The 18,608-nt window shown below is 48.0% G+C and overlaps 1 protein-coding gene and 2 long non-coding RNA genes across 3 annotated transcripts in view; 2 read left to right on the forward strand and 1 right to left on the reverse strand.

Annotated features, from left to right (window-relative positions):
- Positions 1-2,914: 2,914 nt before the first annotated feature.
- LOC135805710 (uncharacterized) lies at positions 2,915-6,161 on the reverse strand. The gene is made up of 3 exons (XR_010551165.1): positions 5,751-6,161; positions 5,285-5,566; positions 2,915-3,876 (listed from the first exon to the last, which is right to left on the reverse strand). It is a non-coding gene; the product is annotated as an uncharacterized LOC135805710 (long non-coding RNA).
- Positions 6,162-6,550: 389 nt separating this feature from the next.
- On the forward strand, positions 6,551-8,775 carry LOC135805711 (uncharacterized). The gene is made up of 2 exons (XR_010551166.1): positions 6,551-6,919; positions 8,084-8,775. It is a non-coding gene; the product is annotated as an uncharacterized LOC135805711 (long non-coding RNA).
- A 794-nt stretch (positions 8,776-9,569) lies between these two features.
- Positions 9,570-18,608, forward strand: part of LOC135805712 (uncharacterized) — a 37,290-nt gene continuing 28,251 nt past the window's right edge. Inside the window, exons 1-5 of the mRNA XM_065319797.1 lie at positions 9,570-9,771; positions 9,864-9,949; positions 14,134-14,223; positions 14,412-14,530; positions 15,913-15,966. Of these exons, the coding sequence (XP_065175869.1) occupies positions 9,725-9,771; positions 9,864-9,949; positions 14,134-14,223; positions 14,412-14,530; positions 15,913-15,966 (396 nt within the window). The 5' untranslated portion in view covers positions 9,570-9,724. The remainder of the gene's footprint in view (positions 9,772-9,863; positions 9,950-14,133; positions 14,224-14,411; positions 14,531-15,912; positions 15,967-18,608) is intronic.

Genomic DNA, 18,608 nt, shown 5'->3' on the forward strand with positions numbered 1-18,608 from the left:
TTTCCACCTTCATTGTATGACCTTCCCGATGGAAATCTTGATTGAATGGCATACCATCTTGCAGCATTTTGAAGATACTTGACACTCAAATCGCAAAAACTTGGTGCCCTCTCACTCGGAACGAAATCTATTAGACGTGACTTTTTCCTAACTTGGCCCCCGGACTACCAGTCTACAAACGAACTATCCCGGGTAGCGCACTGTATCCCGGATCACGGAGGGGACAGGGGGCGCAGTGCGTCCGGTCCAGGGAATTTAAAAAATGATAACAGAACCAAGTGAAAAAAACAAGAAATCATGCAAACAAAACAAAAAAGGTATGATAAAATAATTCAGGCCAGTCCCACCCCGCAGCAACCAGGTCGGCGGATGCCGGGTGTAGGACAAGATGGCAGTAGGGATCACGTATGGCTGCTGTTGTTGATTGGATAAGGGAACACCCAGCTTTGCACGGAGTAGAGAAAGGGTTGAAGAGAAAGCCGGGCTCTCTGAATTTCTCCAAAGTGAGGGAAGGCGGCAACCCTGCGATAGAGGGCAGCCTTGCCTTGCCTTGCCCACCAGTGCAGCTGAGGACAACAGGCACGAATGATGCATGCTCCACGTGCAGAACCCAATCCTCATATGCTTTGGTGCTTTTCTCTCTGATGCCTGGCATAGGCGGATGTCAGGGAGGCAGGGTTTCGCTTTGAGCGCGCAAGGGGGTTAGACAACCAAACATCGAAATAATCATACTCAGATCATGGAGTTGCTTATCATACGACTCCTGGATGCTGATGACTTGCATAAGCTGAGTGGGTTTCTGCCAGGGAGTGCTGTTCAAGTTCAACTCCACTGGGCTCTAAAATGGGCTGGGAAAGTGCATGTACAACGGGAAGACTACACCACATGATGTGAGTTTTCGCCGTCAGCGGAAAGGGTATCTACTATCCAGAGTTGTACCCTCTTAGGGGGGGGGGGGGGGGGTACTGGAAGTACCCGGTATGTACTCGGCTTGATGTCATTCTGAGGCTTTCCGCGGTTTCAACCCAGGGGCATTCCCGGCGGTTGTGAGGCACACATTGCCCAAGCTTTTGTGCCCCATGTCCTCTCTAGTGAGCCCCAATTTTGACGCCCAGTTCTTCCTTAAGTTACACTGGTGTAGTGTCTCTGGGGGGGGGGGGGGGGGGGGGGGGGGGATTGTAGCCTGGTTGTAAGGACTTATGACAGCAAGTATCTCTCGAACAGAATCATGGCTAACGTGAGGACAAGTTACCTTATTTTGCAATAACTATATTCGACTGTTTTAAAATAAGCTTTCCTGTGAACACAGAAATACATGACAGCTCTTGGCTCACTAGTAACTATTCTCTATGACCATTCATGGTAGCTACCCGAATAGCTATGATAGGCTGAGGATGATCTTACAAAGACTTTAATTAATTTTAAAAGTGTAAGCACATGCATGACGGAATGATGGAAATCAGCAGCTCTTCCGGATGATAGGCAGACGGCGTGAGGCCAGAAACCGTGGCATAGCAGAACTGAGAAGAGGAAAGCGGTCAAAGTAGCTGTGTTGGTAGACGAGCAGGTCCTCAGCCAAGGAATGCCATCTGGAGGTGTGTGTTGAACTTGAAAGAGCTACATGCACAAGTACATCATGACTACTGCGGTTTGCGGCAACCGCTGTGGGGACCAGGGAGTCGTATAGACCCGGGAGGCGACACGCGCATCACTTGTGCACAACCATGATCGACTCAACGATTCAAAATATTACGACCTGCTCGGTGTGGGACACGTCCGTACATAGCCTCATAGGTCATAGCGCCCGGGAAATCCGTACATAGCGTCGTCTTCGTCCTTTCGCTGAACAATTCTGGTCAGACTTTCGATCTCCATTGCCGAAATACAGCCATCTGTGGCCATCGCTGAGGAGTTCACTAATAAAGGGTCTTGTTCACTGGCTTACTCACTGGCTTTGCACTGCCACTCGAACTCTGAGGCACTTTGACCACCTAAGATGAGGTAATCCTTTCTTTACAAATTGCCTCAATATTTTCTCACCTTTAGGGCAATGAAGTAATTTTTTTCCTCGTGACTAACTTCGACCGACCAAGTTGCCCTGTCCCAGTGATCTACAATACTTATATTGCACATCTGTGAAATATTGGACCTATCCAGATAAACGAAATGACTTATATTCGAAATTACATTTTCCAAAGTTTTCCTTCACAAATAGTCCCAATTTGTTCTCACCTTTAGGGCAATGAAGTAATTTTTTTCCTCGTGACTAACTTCGACCGACCAAGTTGCCCTGTCTCAGTGATCTACAATACTTATATTGCACATCTGTGAAATATTGGACCTATCCAGATAAACGAAATGACTTATATTCGAAATTACATTTCCAAAGTTTTCCTTCACAAATTGTCCCAATTTGTTCTCACCTTTAGGGCAATGAAGTAATTTTTTTCCTCGTGACTGACTTCGACAGACCAAGTTGCCCTGTCCCAGTGATCTACAATACTTATATTGCACATTTGTGAAATATTGGACCTATCCAGATAAACGAAATGACTTTTATTCGAAATTACATTTTCCAAAGTTTTCCTTCACAAATAGTCCCAATTTCTTCTCACATTTAGGGCAATGAAGTCAATTTTTCTTCAGGACTAACATCGGCTAACAAAGTGGCGCTGTCCCAGTGATCTACAATACTTATAATCATTGCACATGTGAAATATTGGGAGTCACAGAGTGAGGAAATGGCCTAAATTGAAACTTGAACTGTTCTGCCAAGTTTCAACTTATAGTATGCAGTGAACGCAGGGCTGAGAGCCCACAAGAGCCATCCCGGGAGATCTTGTGCGCCACCAACCGAACCTTCGGTGAATGTTCACAAGGTTAGAAGCTCGCACAGATAACACACAGTGGATGCTAATAGTAATACAATGCACTCAGGAATGTGTGCAAATACGACAGAATTAATTCCAAATAAAGTCAACAATAGCTGCCTCAACACAGTGCTATCAACCTTCCGTATTTTCCATATTTGTACGGAAAATCACTACTTCGTCCACGCTATGGATTTTGAGAAAAACGTACGGAAAATTGAACGGGATTGATCAGTATGTATAAGCATTGCAAGTGCAAGCTGAGCGATGAAAAGAAGAGAACCGAGTGGAAAGAAAACGCTGCAGTGGAGAGTCCTTAGAAAAGACTTAAAAAATATCAATAATATCGCTGCACGAGATCATCCTTATAAGTTATAACGTCAGCTGATCGTACTGTGGTTGATTCATACGGCGGTAAATACACACCTGCCTACACATGCTCTCTAAACTGAAAAGTTATTCTGGCACAGAGCTCTCCTTCCCGCCACCACCACCATCATCAGTTCGCGTCTGGCGCCTAGTCGATGCAGGGTGGGTGGTGTCCGACATAGCAGGTTGGTACATCAGGTAGCGTATGGCGCATAGCAGATGACACAGCAACAACATAGCTTGATTGCGACGTACCTTTCGTCCCGGCTGGACTCATCAGGCAATCTTCTTCTTAGATGAAGGAGCTTGACTCGGGAGAATGAAGTTGAAGACTCCACTGCAACTGCACTTATGGTTGGTTCATATGGTGGTAAATACACACCTGGCAATATGGGGGTAAATACACGCCTGCCCAGACACGCTCTCTAAACTGCAAAGTTATTCTGGCACAGAGCTCTCCTTCTTACCACCACCACCACCACCACCACCATCAGTTCACGCCTGGCGCCTAGTCGATGCATGGTTAGCGGTATCCGACATAGCAGGCTGGCACATCAGGTAACGCATGGCAAATAGAAGATGGCAACGACATAGCTTGATTGCGACGTACATTTCGTTCTCTCGGTTGTGCTGTAGCCTGAAAAAGGAAATAAGACAATGCATCCACATGACACAGACAAGTAATTACTGTTACAAATAATGCATACTGCTTGATAACAGAGAAAGAAAGTCAGTGGTCACACAAGTTTTTGGTCGTCCCTGAAACGAAGATCGTTCCAGGGGGGGGGGGGGGGGGGGGAGCTAAAATCTCAGTCGACTGACGCTATGCATACACATGTACATGCATGCGATTTTCGTCGTCCATTCATTTCGGAGGGTGGAGAGGAGGTCCGAGTACGAAATGAATGATGTTTTTTTGCAGGGATGACTAATCACTTTTGCGATGACCCCTTATTGCATCAATTTATCGTCTGAACTGCGCAATTGAGTCCCACTTTTATTATGTTGGGTCCAGATTTCAAGACTCGTGAAGTTCGAGGCGAAAAGCAGGCCGATGAAGGGACGCCAGAAATTCAGTCTAGTCCGGTGTCATGGAGAGGGGCCGATGAACCGGCAACAAGAGAATTCAATACGCATGCTACTCTTCAGTTCATTGCTGGGGAAGACTACTCAAGGCCACGTCACTCCGGCAATTTAATGTACAAATCAGCAGCAACACTTGCAAACGTATTCCTACCAGCTGACCAGCAAGTTACCAGCCATCAGCTCTTCAAATAATTTCAACTTAACAAAGAGAGGAGATGGACAGATCGGAAAGTATCGTGGCAAGCTCAGGACAACACACGTCCGGCCCTATGTAACAACAGTGGAAAGTGCGTGCCATGGTATATTTTCGAAGGCATATCAAGAACCAGATAATGTGGACTGGGAGTCCATTTGCATCGTCCGATCAGCTGCTACAAGTGCCGTGAGCCAATGGCAAACACGTTTGACAGAGACTACTACCTCTACTGAATGCAACTTTGGCATGGCAGAGATCTACAAGCACGTTATCTTATCTATCAATAGAGTTGTATCCTCGTATGACTATGTGAAATGTGAGGTCGTACTGTACTGCAGATGCGTCTACGACCTGGTTGGAAATGTACGCAGCAGTTCCCACCCTCTTGACCAGAGATCGCACACACCCTAGGGTTTTGATGGGTTTGTACGACTCCCAGCTCTTGACTTTTGTTGGGTGTACGAGACGCACGCACAGTTTTCTTAGGGTGAGTACTTTTTCATGCAGTACTGAATGCGGCAAGCAGGACTCGCCCATCCGCCCCTCCCCAAATGGATCTACTCGAATGGTTCCGGAGGTAGGGGTGCTCTGGCGGGATTTTACGACATACACAAGCGCGCACACAATATACACACGCACGCACACACATACACACGAACGCACGCTATGTCGCACGTCTTGGGCAAGGCTTCGTGAATACAAATAATAATTTAATGTTATAATTTATAGGATCCAAATGTTAGAGCAGCTTTACAAAACCTACCGTTCAATACCGGATCATCTTGTGACAGCTTCCTTGCAACACCCATGACTTGACCCCACTTCGTCTTGACGTCGGGAAATCGTTCACACCGGAGTTGGGACACGACTCATTGAAATCCAGGCCTATCTGCAGCTGGGAGCAGGACAGAGCTGATGGACGTCAGCAGCGGCTGTAGAACAACCATAAACGAGTCTTCTTTCTCCGCAGTCAGGCGGGACAGCAGCTTTGCAACGCAAACTTCTTGCCTTCTGTGGGTCTTTAGCGGCTGGGATTCGGAACGCTCTGTAGAAACCATTGAACAAGTACTGCACTCTATCAACCCACAAGTATTTCTTCCAATTCATGATTATTCGCAACTTTTTATGCAGTACGTGCACCAGATCAGAAGCCGCTAAGTAGCAAGGTTGAAAGTTTCAAGACAAATTGAAAAATATAATAACATAGAAAATTAGAATTCAAACCATACCTGTGGCCCAAGCCAATACAGACTGAGCGTTCACGCGAAGAGAACGTAGATCTACGTCAGCTGAGGTTTCCTTAGGATCAGGAGGTGATTCTTGACCCGGATCTAGATCGCGATCAGCAGCACTCTCTGCCTCAATCACGATCATCAAATGCAACTAATTACTTGGAAAAGTAGTTCATTCTTCTTCTTCTTTTCGAGCTACGATTTCCCACGATCCTATCGATCCTGCATGAGTCCGTTCACCAGGCCAAGGAGTGCACTCCCAAAGTCCCATGGCATAAGTACGCGGAGTAGTTGGTTTATAACTCAGGGCACGCACCGGGGATATCTGAGGGAAAAGTGGGAGAAAGTGCCGCGAGTCAATCATAGTCGGCCCGGAAGGCCTCGTGTCGCCTCCCGGGTCTATACGACTCCCTGGTGGGGACCAATACATGGCGGTGAAATTGAGAAGTCACGGCGTACATCATGGTTTAGCTACATATGATTGGAGGGAAAGTGTCAGTGCGTGCAGCCTATACATGTATATAGCGCGGATTGTACCAGAAAGAACTACTTTTTAGCGCGTGGGATAAGAAATCAAAATTAAAAATAATCATTCAATGGCAAGGCAGGGAGTCGTCAAATACAGTGTGACGATCCCTGGCAACTCCACGGAGTCGTAAAATACCGGTGTTTCACGACTCCCTGGACAACTACAACTGCACTGCATGCATGCTGCCAGCTGCTGCTCAGACAGCTCACGCGCATTGGCATTGAATTATTTGAAATAATTGAAGTAAAAAATGTAGTTGTCAAGTGCAGTCCGTGCGCCAGGCCACTGAGTGGGCCGTTTTCATTTTCCTGGGTCCGATCCCGCGGGAAAAAGTCTGCACAAAACTGTGTTGGTGAAGATGATGACGACAATGGCAGTTGGGGGAGAAATTTGGCAATTGTTTTGGCCTTTCTCGCGGCCTGTCTTCGCTCCTTTGCCTTTGCAGCAATGGAAGATGATGAGTTCAATGTTGTGCTTTGACGCCGAGTAGAAAATTTGAATCGCAAACGCCATCTTGGCCTTTATTTATGGAAGAAACTGCTCTCCCCGATTTGCTGGTTTCGCCGACTGGCATCGAGAAGTAGACGAGCTGCGCTTTCCTAGAGCCGCGGACACCAAGCTCTCATGGCGGACCTTAGTAAGTACATATTGTTGTGTAGTGTGATGATAATGGTTTGAGCATTCCTGCCTGGAATAACCGATGGCACTAAGTGGAATCTCAAAATTGTTTTTTTAGTATTTTTACGAGCACAAGTGTTGCCTTGTTGAAAATAGCACAACAAGAAGAAAGAAGCATCCAAAAGAATACGATGTCATAAATAAATGTGTTCTCTTCCCGTTTAGTGTGCCTGTGCTTAGGATGGTACTGTTGAGGAATCCGAAAGTGCGAAATTTGTATGTCTTTTATACTCTGTATATTGTAAAATTTGCATGACATTTTAGTGGGTATGGACTTGTAGTTGTATTCTCTTGAGATGTACCCTCGTTGCTGCTGCGGATGGACATGCTGGCCTTAATTGCCATGAAAGCTTCTCTTGGTGTCATTGTAATAATATATTCTTTGTCGATATTATCGATTGAAACGAACCGAATGCTGTCTCGTTTCATGTACGCCGCTGACGCAGCTCCACTGCATTCATATTTTGGTGGCTGAACCAAGAGTCCATAGCCCCAAGAGCATGCAACTTTGCACGAGGGGTCTGAAGGGGCTTGCTGCCCACATTACGTAGCGACAAACTGGGATACCGGCTGGGGCAGTGCGTCAACGATCTGCTGTGGTTTTCAGATTCAAAGCGCGCTTTTTCTCATAAGAGCCTTATGAAGGTTTGTGTGCATGGTGTATCGCATGCAGACACTGCCTCGAACCTGCTGTGTTTCTGTGTGTAACCGATCCACCAGGGGTTAATAATCCGGGTTACGTCTTCTTGGCAGAACTACCGGCAGTGATGCCCAGCCATGCCAACATTCTAAAGCGCGATGCATGATATCACTTCTGCGACGTGATGCGCGACGATGCGATTGAGGAATTTTTCTGCAAATTGTTGCAGTGAGTGCTGCTTCACTGGAACCAAAATTATGGTTCAAGTGAAGCAGCACCCACTGCAATTATACTAATAGGGACAACCAAATCCACTTCCATGGAGTTCAGTGTATTATCTGTATAACATTGGAAAAGTGTAGTATATAAAGAGCAGAGCAATTTTTTTCCATTTAATTACTTTCTGTGTTTCATGCATTATTCCTACTGTCGTTAAAAACTTAAAATACTGCCTTATCTTGTGCGATCTGTGTGTCTTCTCAGGTGGATCGTGCTCTAACGCGTCTTGGCATTGTGTGAGAACAGCACGAAGAGGACCTTGGCTATTAACGCGTCTTGGCATTGTGTGAGAACAGCACGAAGAGGACCTTGGCTATTAACGCGTCTTGGCATTGTGTGAGAACAGCACGAAGAGGGCCTTGGGTATTGCAGCCTTTCCGCAGAAGGAGAATGACTCGCTTCTTTTGCTAGTGTGCAAACATCCATGTGTTCTCCCAGTACTGCTGTTAGCTCAGCCAGAGGATTATCGCAGATCTGAGTGTGACAAGCGATCAGCTGTAATAGCTTTGTTGTGAATGCTTGCACTGCTGTCAACTATTAAACATTCTAGCTGTGCCTCGTAGCACTCCTTGCAAAAGACATCATTCTATGCTATTGTCATGTTCTTACTCCTTGGAACTGCTGAGACCGTTTCATAGTGGGAACAGTTCATCTGTGCCTGTTTGTCCATAACTGTCTTTACATGTGCTGCAATGCCGCCTATATTGGCGCGGCGTTCACTTTTGAGCTCGTCCGCTACGTTCCGTTTCATACACTTCTGTAGTAACGCAATGAAGATTCTCATTGACACTCCTTTACACAGCCAGCGTATGTGGATATTAGTCTGTAGGTGGCTGCAATTTGCGTTTTTGCCTTTCGCCGTTCACTATTTTACCAAAATATTCCAATATTCTGCATTTGTCGGATGTGTGCACTGGTGTCCAGACGAGTTGCTTGGCATAACTCGCAGGCAGGAATGCATACACGCCCATGATGTACCTGAGTGGCATTATTACACCGTCCTGATGTGTTCATTGTGAGTGCTACATGCTTCCAACTGTCCTCCATATACATGTAAATAGCGAGAAAAACAGAGGTTAGAAAATTGGTCGGTGTGGTGTTATTTGGTCTTGGACACCGGCGAGAGACCACATACTAAAAGACTAAGGCTTGTTCTTCTGGATGTTGTAGTGGGTGTTACTACGCGTGCCTGGAATACTTGACGGCACTAAACTAAAGTCCTGCGTAAAGAAAAATTCAAATTTCGACAGTCGGAGAAGACGTGATGCTGCATGGGACAGAAGCACCCGGCGAGAAAACGTTCGAAACTGAGGATAGAAGTTTGCCTTATCCGGCGATGGACGGCGTGTCAGGTCTGAACTCGAACGAAAAAGGGCCTTGTAAGGCCCACCTTGCAATGACTAGAAACTAACAATTCTCAAGAAATAGCTCAAAAAGTTCAAAGTCCACTGACTCTGGAAAATAAAAAACACGGATAGAGTGCGATATTTTGAATCTGGCGCACGGACTGAGTGCTGGCCTGGACCTGCTACCGCGTGCGCGTACGGATCGAGTCACGCGACATAACGGCTGTTGTCATGGTGGCACAACACTGTGTGTCTCGCGCGATCTGTGTCCGCGATGGCGGCAAGTTTGAAAATCGAACTGCACGGATTTTTCATGCTGCAGATCTGCAGATGATGAGGCTAGGCCAGGGAAAGAAGCACAAGTGTACGAAACGTTACGTTGTGCTGCACTGAGAAGTGAGAGAAAGACGATGTTTTGTTCGACATGGGAGGGGACTGTTACTTCTAGGACGCGTCAAATTGCAATTCTGAAGTAGCTCTCACGCAGCTTTGGCTGCCCATGGATGCCGTCAATGTTGCGGTGAGGCTCCGGCCTCTATTGCCCAGGTAAGTCAAAATCTGCCAACTTGCTGTGTGCACAACCTCACAGGTTACTATCCAGTGTATGAATGAAAGGAAGAATCTCTTCATTTTCACAGAGAGCCAAGCGATGCTGTTGCTAATTGGAAATTGGCTGGCCGGAGTATTACCTGTGCGAAAGTCCCGAATGCCTCATTCACGTTTGGTGAGTATTTTATTTGATTGAACAGTTTCCGCAGTGCATGTTTGTAGTAGCAGTTGACGTACGACATAATCATTGCTACGGTAATTACGCCTTTTACCAAGAGTACATGAAAACCGGTTTTCATGTACTCTTGCTTTTACATGCACAATAAAATCAAGACAAGAGTACATCTGGTACACAGCTTGACCTTGGTTATGTACTCTTTTGTAAAATATTATGTATCTTAGGCTGTGTTTACATGAGAAATTTCAACCCGGGTCGAGTTCAGCCCGGGTTGAAAGTCTGTACGATAGACAAAAGAGGTGAGCGTTTACATGAAGACAGTTGACCCGGGTCAAATACTGATATGCCGCCAAAAGTCCACTTCTACAGTCCTGTATGGTCACGTGAATCTGTTCGCGCGAAATTTGCATGTGCAGTGCTGTTCAAACCTGGCGCGAGATACGCACAGAAGTACGTTTGTACGATTTTCTTGACCCGGGTTGATTTCAACCCTCCCCTTGGGGGGAGGGTTGAAATCAACCCGGGGCGAAATTTCAACCCAGGTCAAGCGCAATGCGTCATGTAAACGCGCCATTCATTTTGTGTACATGGCGGGTTGAAATCTGACCCGGGTCGAACTCAACCCGGGTTGAAACGCTTCATGTAAACACAGCCTAAGTATCTGTGGTTGAATGCATGTGTCATGCCGGACATACACAATACCGATCTCAAGGCTACAACATATACATTCGCATTGCCGTAGTAACCCCACCAGGTCATCAACCAATATAGTTGATCCAAGTATCCATTCAGCCACACACGCTCACCTTGGTCATTCGAAGAAGGTTGAGAGTAACTGTGATTTCAAGCTCGATTCAAGATTGAAGGTCGAAGGAAGGTTGGCACTTTTGATCAGAAGCAGCAGGAGTTATATGATAACAAAAAGGATCGAGTTAGACAAAGGTAGCAAAGGCGAGAAAAACCAACCAATCAGACCATAGAGAGCTTGTTGCTATGCAGAATTGACCAATGGGAGAAGACAAGGAGAAATGTGTATTATTTATGAATTAACTAAACAGCCAGCATATACGATAAGACAGTTAGCAGATACAACATCCCGCGGCCCATGCATTGATAAAAGTGACAAGTAGATACAAAAGACAACTGCTGTACAAACGTGCGCTCATGAGGGGAACACGTTCACCCAACATGTAAACTAGTACCGGCAGAGTAGTTAGTTCGTCGTACAACCCGGGGAAGTTTGTCGTACAGCCCGGGAGAACCCTTCAGCTGCCGAGGCCGATATGGCATCTCCCCGGCCTTCTGGGAGATTGCGTCCCGCAATCCTTAGTCGTACTCCAATCGCTGGGGTGGTCTCCTTCTTCGAACTGGACGATTGACACCAGCCGATGCTGCTGCAGTGTTAGTGGAAAGCAACTGTACTCCTTGAGCTGGACGGTTGACATCAGCCGGTGCTACTGCAGCGTCAATGGGAAGTAGCTCTACTCCTCCAAACTGCTCGTCGCGGCCGCCTGCTCTCTCCGCATGCAACAAGTCTGTGGTATCAGGCGTGTAGGAGCTCGGTTGTGGTGACGCAGCTCTGATCGGGTTCCTTGTCGGAGATGAATTCGACGTACAACCGTAGCGAGATGTGTTGGGCGTACACAACACTTCTTCAAGCGGTTCACGTGCACAACTTGGCATGTAGTCGAGTCTGATCCCATATCACGGACGTGATACACAACATCAGACAACCGGTTCAAAACCTTGAACGGTCCCTTCCATAACTTCGCCAACTTGGTGCTGGTTCCAACCGGAACAGCGGATACCAAGAGCCATACCAGACTTCCTTCCGCGAATTCCACCGACACAGCCCTATGATCATAGAGATGCGCCTGATGTCGATGCACTGCACCGAGCTTGTGCCTCACAGTCGTGTGCACATCCGCCAAACGGGACCGCAATTGACGCACATACGTAGGTTCATCCAACTGTTCAGCTGGCGGTAAACCATATGCAACATCTTGCGGGAGACAGAACTCTCTGCCGAAGAGGAGATATGCCGGCGTGTACCCTGTGCTGGCTTGGGTGGTAGCCCGATACGCCATTAATGCTGCGGGTAATTGGACATCCCAATCACGCTGGTCTCTCTGAACATAGTGTGAGGGCAATCGCTCTAACGTCTGGTTAAACCTCTCTACCAATCCGTCACCCGACGGATGGTAAGCCGTTGTCCGCGTTTTCTTGATACCAAGCAAGCCGCAAACGTTCTTGAACAGTTTCGAATCAAAGTTTGCACCTTGATCCGTATGCAAGCTATCCGGTGCTCCGAATCTGGACACGAATTCGCTCACAAATACCAATGCAACAGTCGCTGCATCCATCCGTTTCAACGGATACGCCTCTACCCACTTTGTGAAGTAGTCCACAACGACCAAAATGTGACGATTTCCACCTGAAGTCTCAGGCAGTCCTGGAATCAAATCCATAGCCACACGTTCGAAGGGATACCCCGCCCAGGACACCTGTAAGGGTGCCCCTTGTCCTCGACCAACCGGCCGGGAGCGTCGACAACATGACGTGCACGTGCCGATCCAATCTTCCACGTCACGACTCATTCCATGCCAATAGAACCGAGTGCAAAGCTGGGCAATCATCCGCTTCATACCCACATGACCAAGGAAATCGTGATACTCCTTCAGAATTTCGGTCCGCAGATCAACTGGGATCAAAATCTGAAAACGGTTCGGCGCTGAAATCTCAGGCTCAACCCATTCCCTTCCAATCTCAAGGCTACAACATATACATTCGCATTGCCGTAGTAACCCCACCAGGTCATCAACCAATATAGTTGATCCAAGTATCCATTCAGCCACACACGCTCACCTTGGTCATTCGAAGAAGGTTGAGAGTAACTGTGATTTCAAGCTCGATTCAAGATTGAAGGTCGAAGGAAGGTTGGCACTTTTGATCAGAAGCAGCAGGAGTTATATGATAACAAAAAGGATCGAGTTAGACAAAGGCGTAGCAAAGGCGAGAAAAACCAACCAATCAGACCATAGAGAGCTTGTTGCTATGCAGAATTGACCAATGGGAGAAGACAAGGAGAAATGTGTATTATTTATGAATTAACTAAACAGCCAGCGTATACGATAAGACAGTTAGCAGATACAACATCCCGCGGCCCATGCATTGATAAAAGTGACAAGTAGATACAAAAGACAACTGCCGTACAAACGTGCGCTCATGAGGGGAACACGTTCACCCAACATGTAAACTAGTACCGGCAGAGTAGTTAGTTCGTCGTACAACCCGGGGAAGTTTGTCGTACAGCCCGGGAGAACCCGTCAGCTGCCGAGGCCGATATGACACATGCTCTCTACTCATCATGATCCAGTATCTGGTACTAGTATGCAGTGATCCCCCCTAAAAGTTCATCGTACTGACTCTGTGCCACAGTGGGGTTACCCAACCTACCAGATACAGCATTCGGAACGCACGCTGTCGCCCATACATAACCTCGCGTTAGTGAAGGAGAATGTTTATTGTTAGACGTAATCGCGTGGCAAGAGCAATGGTCAGACTCAGGTACATGATCACATCTTTGTTTGGTATCCCACTGTGTGTTGTAACTGAACACTCCTGTGTGGTCTTTACCAAATGCCATGGGGGAGGGAGAGAGGGCTATAACATGGGTTTGCACCGTGTATGTACTATGCCATGATGGCACCGAGCTGTAGAGGAGCGAGTCCACTTGACGTTTACTTGCGTATCATCTACAGTACATTATCCAGTGGCAGTCATGGTAGTAGCTGGGATATTGCCCAACCCGTCATCGATTCACAACAGAATACATATACAGTGTGTTGTACCATAGATGCTAGGCTTTATGAACTGATGTGAGTCCAACCCAACTGAGAGTTCATCAGTTTATCCAGTGTTGGTTGGCTATTACCGTAGAAGTGGCGCACTATGGATGTTCTTTGATTCCCTTGCCATTGTCTTGTATGCAGGTTGTAGATTCTCGGAGATTTGCTCAGTTTTCCCAAGGATTTTTTTTGTTTTGAGCCACCGGAACAATGGGGAAACATGGGGTTTGTATCCCCAGACTAGTTTTACAGCCATGGCACCATATCCCAATCTAGGGCATCAGATGTTTACTTTGTTTTTCACTACCTATGTCTGTCTTGTTTTGATTCTAGACCATGTGTTTGACCAAACATCTACCAACAGTGGCGTGTTTGAGGCCATTGCCAAGCCCATTGTGCAATCAACGTTGGCAGGATTCCACGGTGAGTTGAAACTGTGCACCCACCTCACCCCAGGTCCACCTGCTTCCATGGATATTCAAGGTGTGGCCAGTGTGAGCTGGTAGCTACTACTGCAATGCACTCAGTACCGTACTGTGAAAAATGCCTATGAGAGCATGCATAACCCAGGCATGGGATTATTGCTGTGTTGCCTTGTGTGCCACCTCCAGGCACTATATTTGCCTATGGCCAGACATCTTCCGGTAAGACGCACACTATGATGGGTTCGAACCGCGAGCCAGGAATCATTCATCTGGCACTTGACGAGATCTTCAATATCATTTCCGAGGTGAGGAGCTCCGCCTCTGTGTTTCTTTCTCATGCACACGTTCTAGCAATGGGCTTTGTCATTGTTTTGCCTCTATCCTTCTAGTCTACTGTGTTCTTAACTGCTTGCTATGTAGGCTAATAGGTTGTTAGTACTTCCTCCGTATACAAAAACTTCGTGACTTTTTTTGAAAGCTGCGCACAGCTCTGGAATTGTTCCGTTTGACTCGGAATAACACTTGTGGCATTGTCTAACCTGTTTACAAGCTATACACAAAGAAAAAAGCAACTCAGACGAATGAGATTGAGTTTTTTCAGAGTCTTCGTCGCTCATGTCATTGTCACCTGACGACGCCGACTCCGCATCGTCAACAGTCGCTGCTTCCGCTCGCATTTCGTTCAGATTCTTGTCACATGCAGTGATGATCCCACGCTGGACTTTGGCTACGTCCTCTTCATCTCTAGAGCTGTGTACGAATCGGTGTCGACTATATTCAGTTGTTCCAACCCGCGACCTCCATTATGCCGTGAAACGAGTCGTACAAGCACATCCACACGCTTCGCATTTTCTCGCCAGGATAATCCTCCCAAGCATTCTACAATGGCTTCGAGGAGGCCCCTGCGATTCCCCTTGGCGACAAAGGAGACGTCTGACTGGAGAGAGGCGAAGAAAGCAAGGCCATCGACATTCTGATCCTGAGTCTGCGCTGGTTGCACGACGGCTGAAATGTTTCATCTTGCCGTGCGAGCGAAATAAATCTATGTTCTCACGCTGCGTAGATCTATGGGGCCGCGCACCGCAAGTACGAGCCTGGCCAGTTTCAGGGCAGCGAGTGCCGCGTGACTCCGTGTTCCAGCCACGAGCTACACTTCGTCACTGTGTCAGTTTCGAGCAAGTAAGTGTTAGTTTTTTTCATTTGACTTTTGAGTTTCTGTCGGCAACGTCCTCACACGCATGGCGTCCGTGGAGAATCTGTTCGGGATCAACCAAACTAACCTTGACATGGACGTGGGTTGTCGATGACAGCCTTTGGCGCCGTTCGTTGAGCAGGTTCTTGCTCAAAACACCGTTCAAAAAAGTCACGAAGTTTTTGTATACGGAGGTAGTACAAGTTCGAAACAACTTCATTTCAGGTGTATTTCATACTGTATCATACCTTTTCCCCACCCAATGCACATTGTATACCTAAGAAATAATGATACTAGTGCACATCATTAAAACAGGGATTGTGATCCCGCTAATTAAACATTTCAATCACGACTCCAACCTTTTGGTGACTTCTTATTGTGCGATTTCACTCTGATTTCAACCAGCCTTCCTTTCTTGTTGCCTTCAGTTCTATCGAAAGGGGAGAAGAGGATTTTAATAACTGCTGCCTGCTTCTTTTGTATTTTTGCTCACAGAGTGCCAATCGCATGTTTCTCATTCGAGTGTCCTTTCTGGAGATCTACAATGAGGTAAGCTGTGTGGATGTGCACTTGTGCATGCAGGCTTTAGGTCAGTAAGAGCAGTGCACGCTAGTGTGTGTGTGTGTGTGTGTGTGTGTGTGTGTGTGTGTGTGTGTGTGTGTGTGTGTGTGTGTGTGTGTGCCGACGCTCCCAGTGTATTGATTGCCAAGTCATCCGGTCTGCGGAATGTGATACCGATCATAAATTCTTGGCTATGAAATTGCGCCTGGCAGAGAATCCCTGTTTCCATCGTACCCGTGCTGTCATCAGAAAACCCATTGCTGTGTCCAAGCTGTTGTGCAAGCCTGGCGGAGATGACGAACCGGACACTCGTAGGGTCTTTCGCGACATGCTGGATGCAGAGTTGGAGGGAGCCTGGTCGCATGAGCCATCCTTGGATGACTGGTGGACTACCATCAAGACAACAACTATCAAGGTTGCAGAGGATTGCTTGGGCAGAGAGAGCCGTAGACAGCCGGAGTGGTTTCGGGATAGTCAGGCAGAGCTTGAACCTTTCCTACTGGAGAGGGATCGGCTGTTTGCTGTTTGGGTGTCTACACGCAAAGTCAGTGATTGCAATGCCTATAAGTGTGCCCGCAGCTCCGCGCGGAGGGAAGTCAGACGCGTCAAGCAGGAATGGCTACTCAACAAGGCCCAGGATTGCAAACGTTTCAGCCTCACGTCCAAGGGTGGCTGGGAGTGCATCAGACACATCCAGGCTGCGTTTCAGGGACTAAAACCGAAGGTCACAACAGCGATCAAGAATTCAATGGGACAGGTTTGTGACACCCCCGAGGCCACGAACATGCGGTGGCGGGAGCACTTTGGGGGAGTTCTCAATATCGTCAGCGACTTTGACGTGGAAACCCTCGACTCTATTCACCAGCGTCCGGTCTTGGGGGAGCTTGCGGATGTTCCCGACCGTGTGGAGATTCGTAAGGCCATGCAAGCACTGAAGAACGGCAAAGCTTGTGGTAGCTCTGAAGTCTTTGCCGAGATGCTGAAGTATGGTGGTCCTGTTCTACTGGGTAAGCTGCAGGCATTGCTGGAGGAGGTATGGCGGGCTGGTCGAGTACCGCAGGATTGGGTGGATGCCATCCTGGTCCCTATCCCCAAGAAGGGTGATCTGAGTCTGACTGATAACTGGCGCGGGATTGCCCTTCTCGACGTGGTTGGCAAGCTTGCTGCACGGCTTATAGCGGACCGTCTGCAGCGTGTTGGGGAACAGTATCTGCCTGATTCTCAGTGCGGTTTTCGCAGAGGCAGGGGCTGCTCGGATATGGTATTCTCTGTTCGGCAAGTCGCGGAGAAGTTGCATGAGCATTCTTCCAAGGGATTCGCAGTATTCATTGACCTCCGAAAGGCCTATGACTCGGTGCCGCGGGCCGCCTTGTGGAGGGTGCTTGCAAAGCTTGGCGTACCAGAGGTGCTGGTTTCCGTAATTCGATCGTTCCATGTCGACATGTCAGCATCTATACGCATTGGTGGCGAGCTGTTGGAGCCGATTGCGGTGGGGAACGGACTGCGTCAAGGATGCACCATGGCCCCGATTCTTTTCAATTTGTACATGCTTGCTGTTGTCGAGAAATGGCATGAAGCAATAGCTGGTGACGACGAGATTGGACTATCAATTTGTCAGTTTCGTCAGGACAGACTGTTCAACACGCGTCTCCGAGCATACACCAGGGCTCCACTAACGGAATGCCAGTTTGCGGATGACTCTGCACTTCTTGCCAAGACTCACCTCGGTGCAGAGAGAGCACTCGCTGGGTTTGAGACTACTGCTTCTGCCTTTGGGCTCAAGGTTAACATGGCCAAGACAAAGTTCATGGCTATTGGGACTGGGGTGGTGAACGAGGACATGGCACCTTTAAACGGCACGGTGGAGCACGTGCACTCCTTTCGTTATCTTGGATGCCATGTGACACCGGATGCCAGGTGTACCTATGATGTGTCGCGTAGGATTGCTGCTGCATCGGGCGCTTTCCACAGTTTGAAGGATGCAGTGTTCTACAACTCGGACTTCACCATCGGCATCGAGCGTGTAGTCTATGGCGTCACTGTTCTGGCTGTCCTCCTGTATGGTTCTGAGACTTGGACAACACGGCAAAGGGACCTGCAGCGGCTTGACGTGTTTCACCATCAGTGCTTGAGGATGATCTTGCACATCGGTCGTGCACGCCAGATTGATGAGCACATCTCCAATTTGCAGGTGCGGAAATGGTGGGGCGACTTGGAGCAGCCGGCTGACAAGATTCGCAGGCGGCGGCTGCAGTGGCTGGGCCATATGGCACGTATGCCGAGGGGCGACCGCATCCCTCGTCAGCTGTTGTTTGGCTCCTTGCCATCGAAGCGCCCGCCCCATGGTCCGAGGAAGCGATGGAAGGACGTGGTGCGGACCGACCTGGCGGCAATTGGCATTGAGCCCAATTCCTGGCTCGACGTGGCAAGTAATCGCCGTGAGTGGAAGTCCCAGTGCCTTGATGGGGTGGATCGTATTGTACTTGCCCGTCAAGAGCCTGTCGACAAGCCTCTGCTTTGCGGTGTGTGCAACCGCAGTTTCCGCCGCCGTCAGGATATCGCACGGCATCGTTGTACATCGCGGCGTTCAATAGCAATTATAACCCGTGGGAATGCGCCGTCACGTCAGT

Source organism: Sycon ciliatum, chromosome 1 (assembly GCF_964019385.1).
Source record: "Sycon ciliatum chromosome 1, ocSycCili1.1, whole genome shotgun sequence".
Classification (NCBI taxonomy): domain Eukaryota; kingdom Metazoa; phylum Porifera; class Calcarea; order Leucosolenida; family Sycettidae; genus Sycon; species Sycon ciliatum.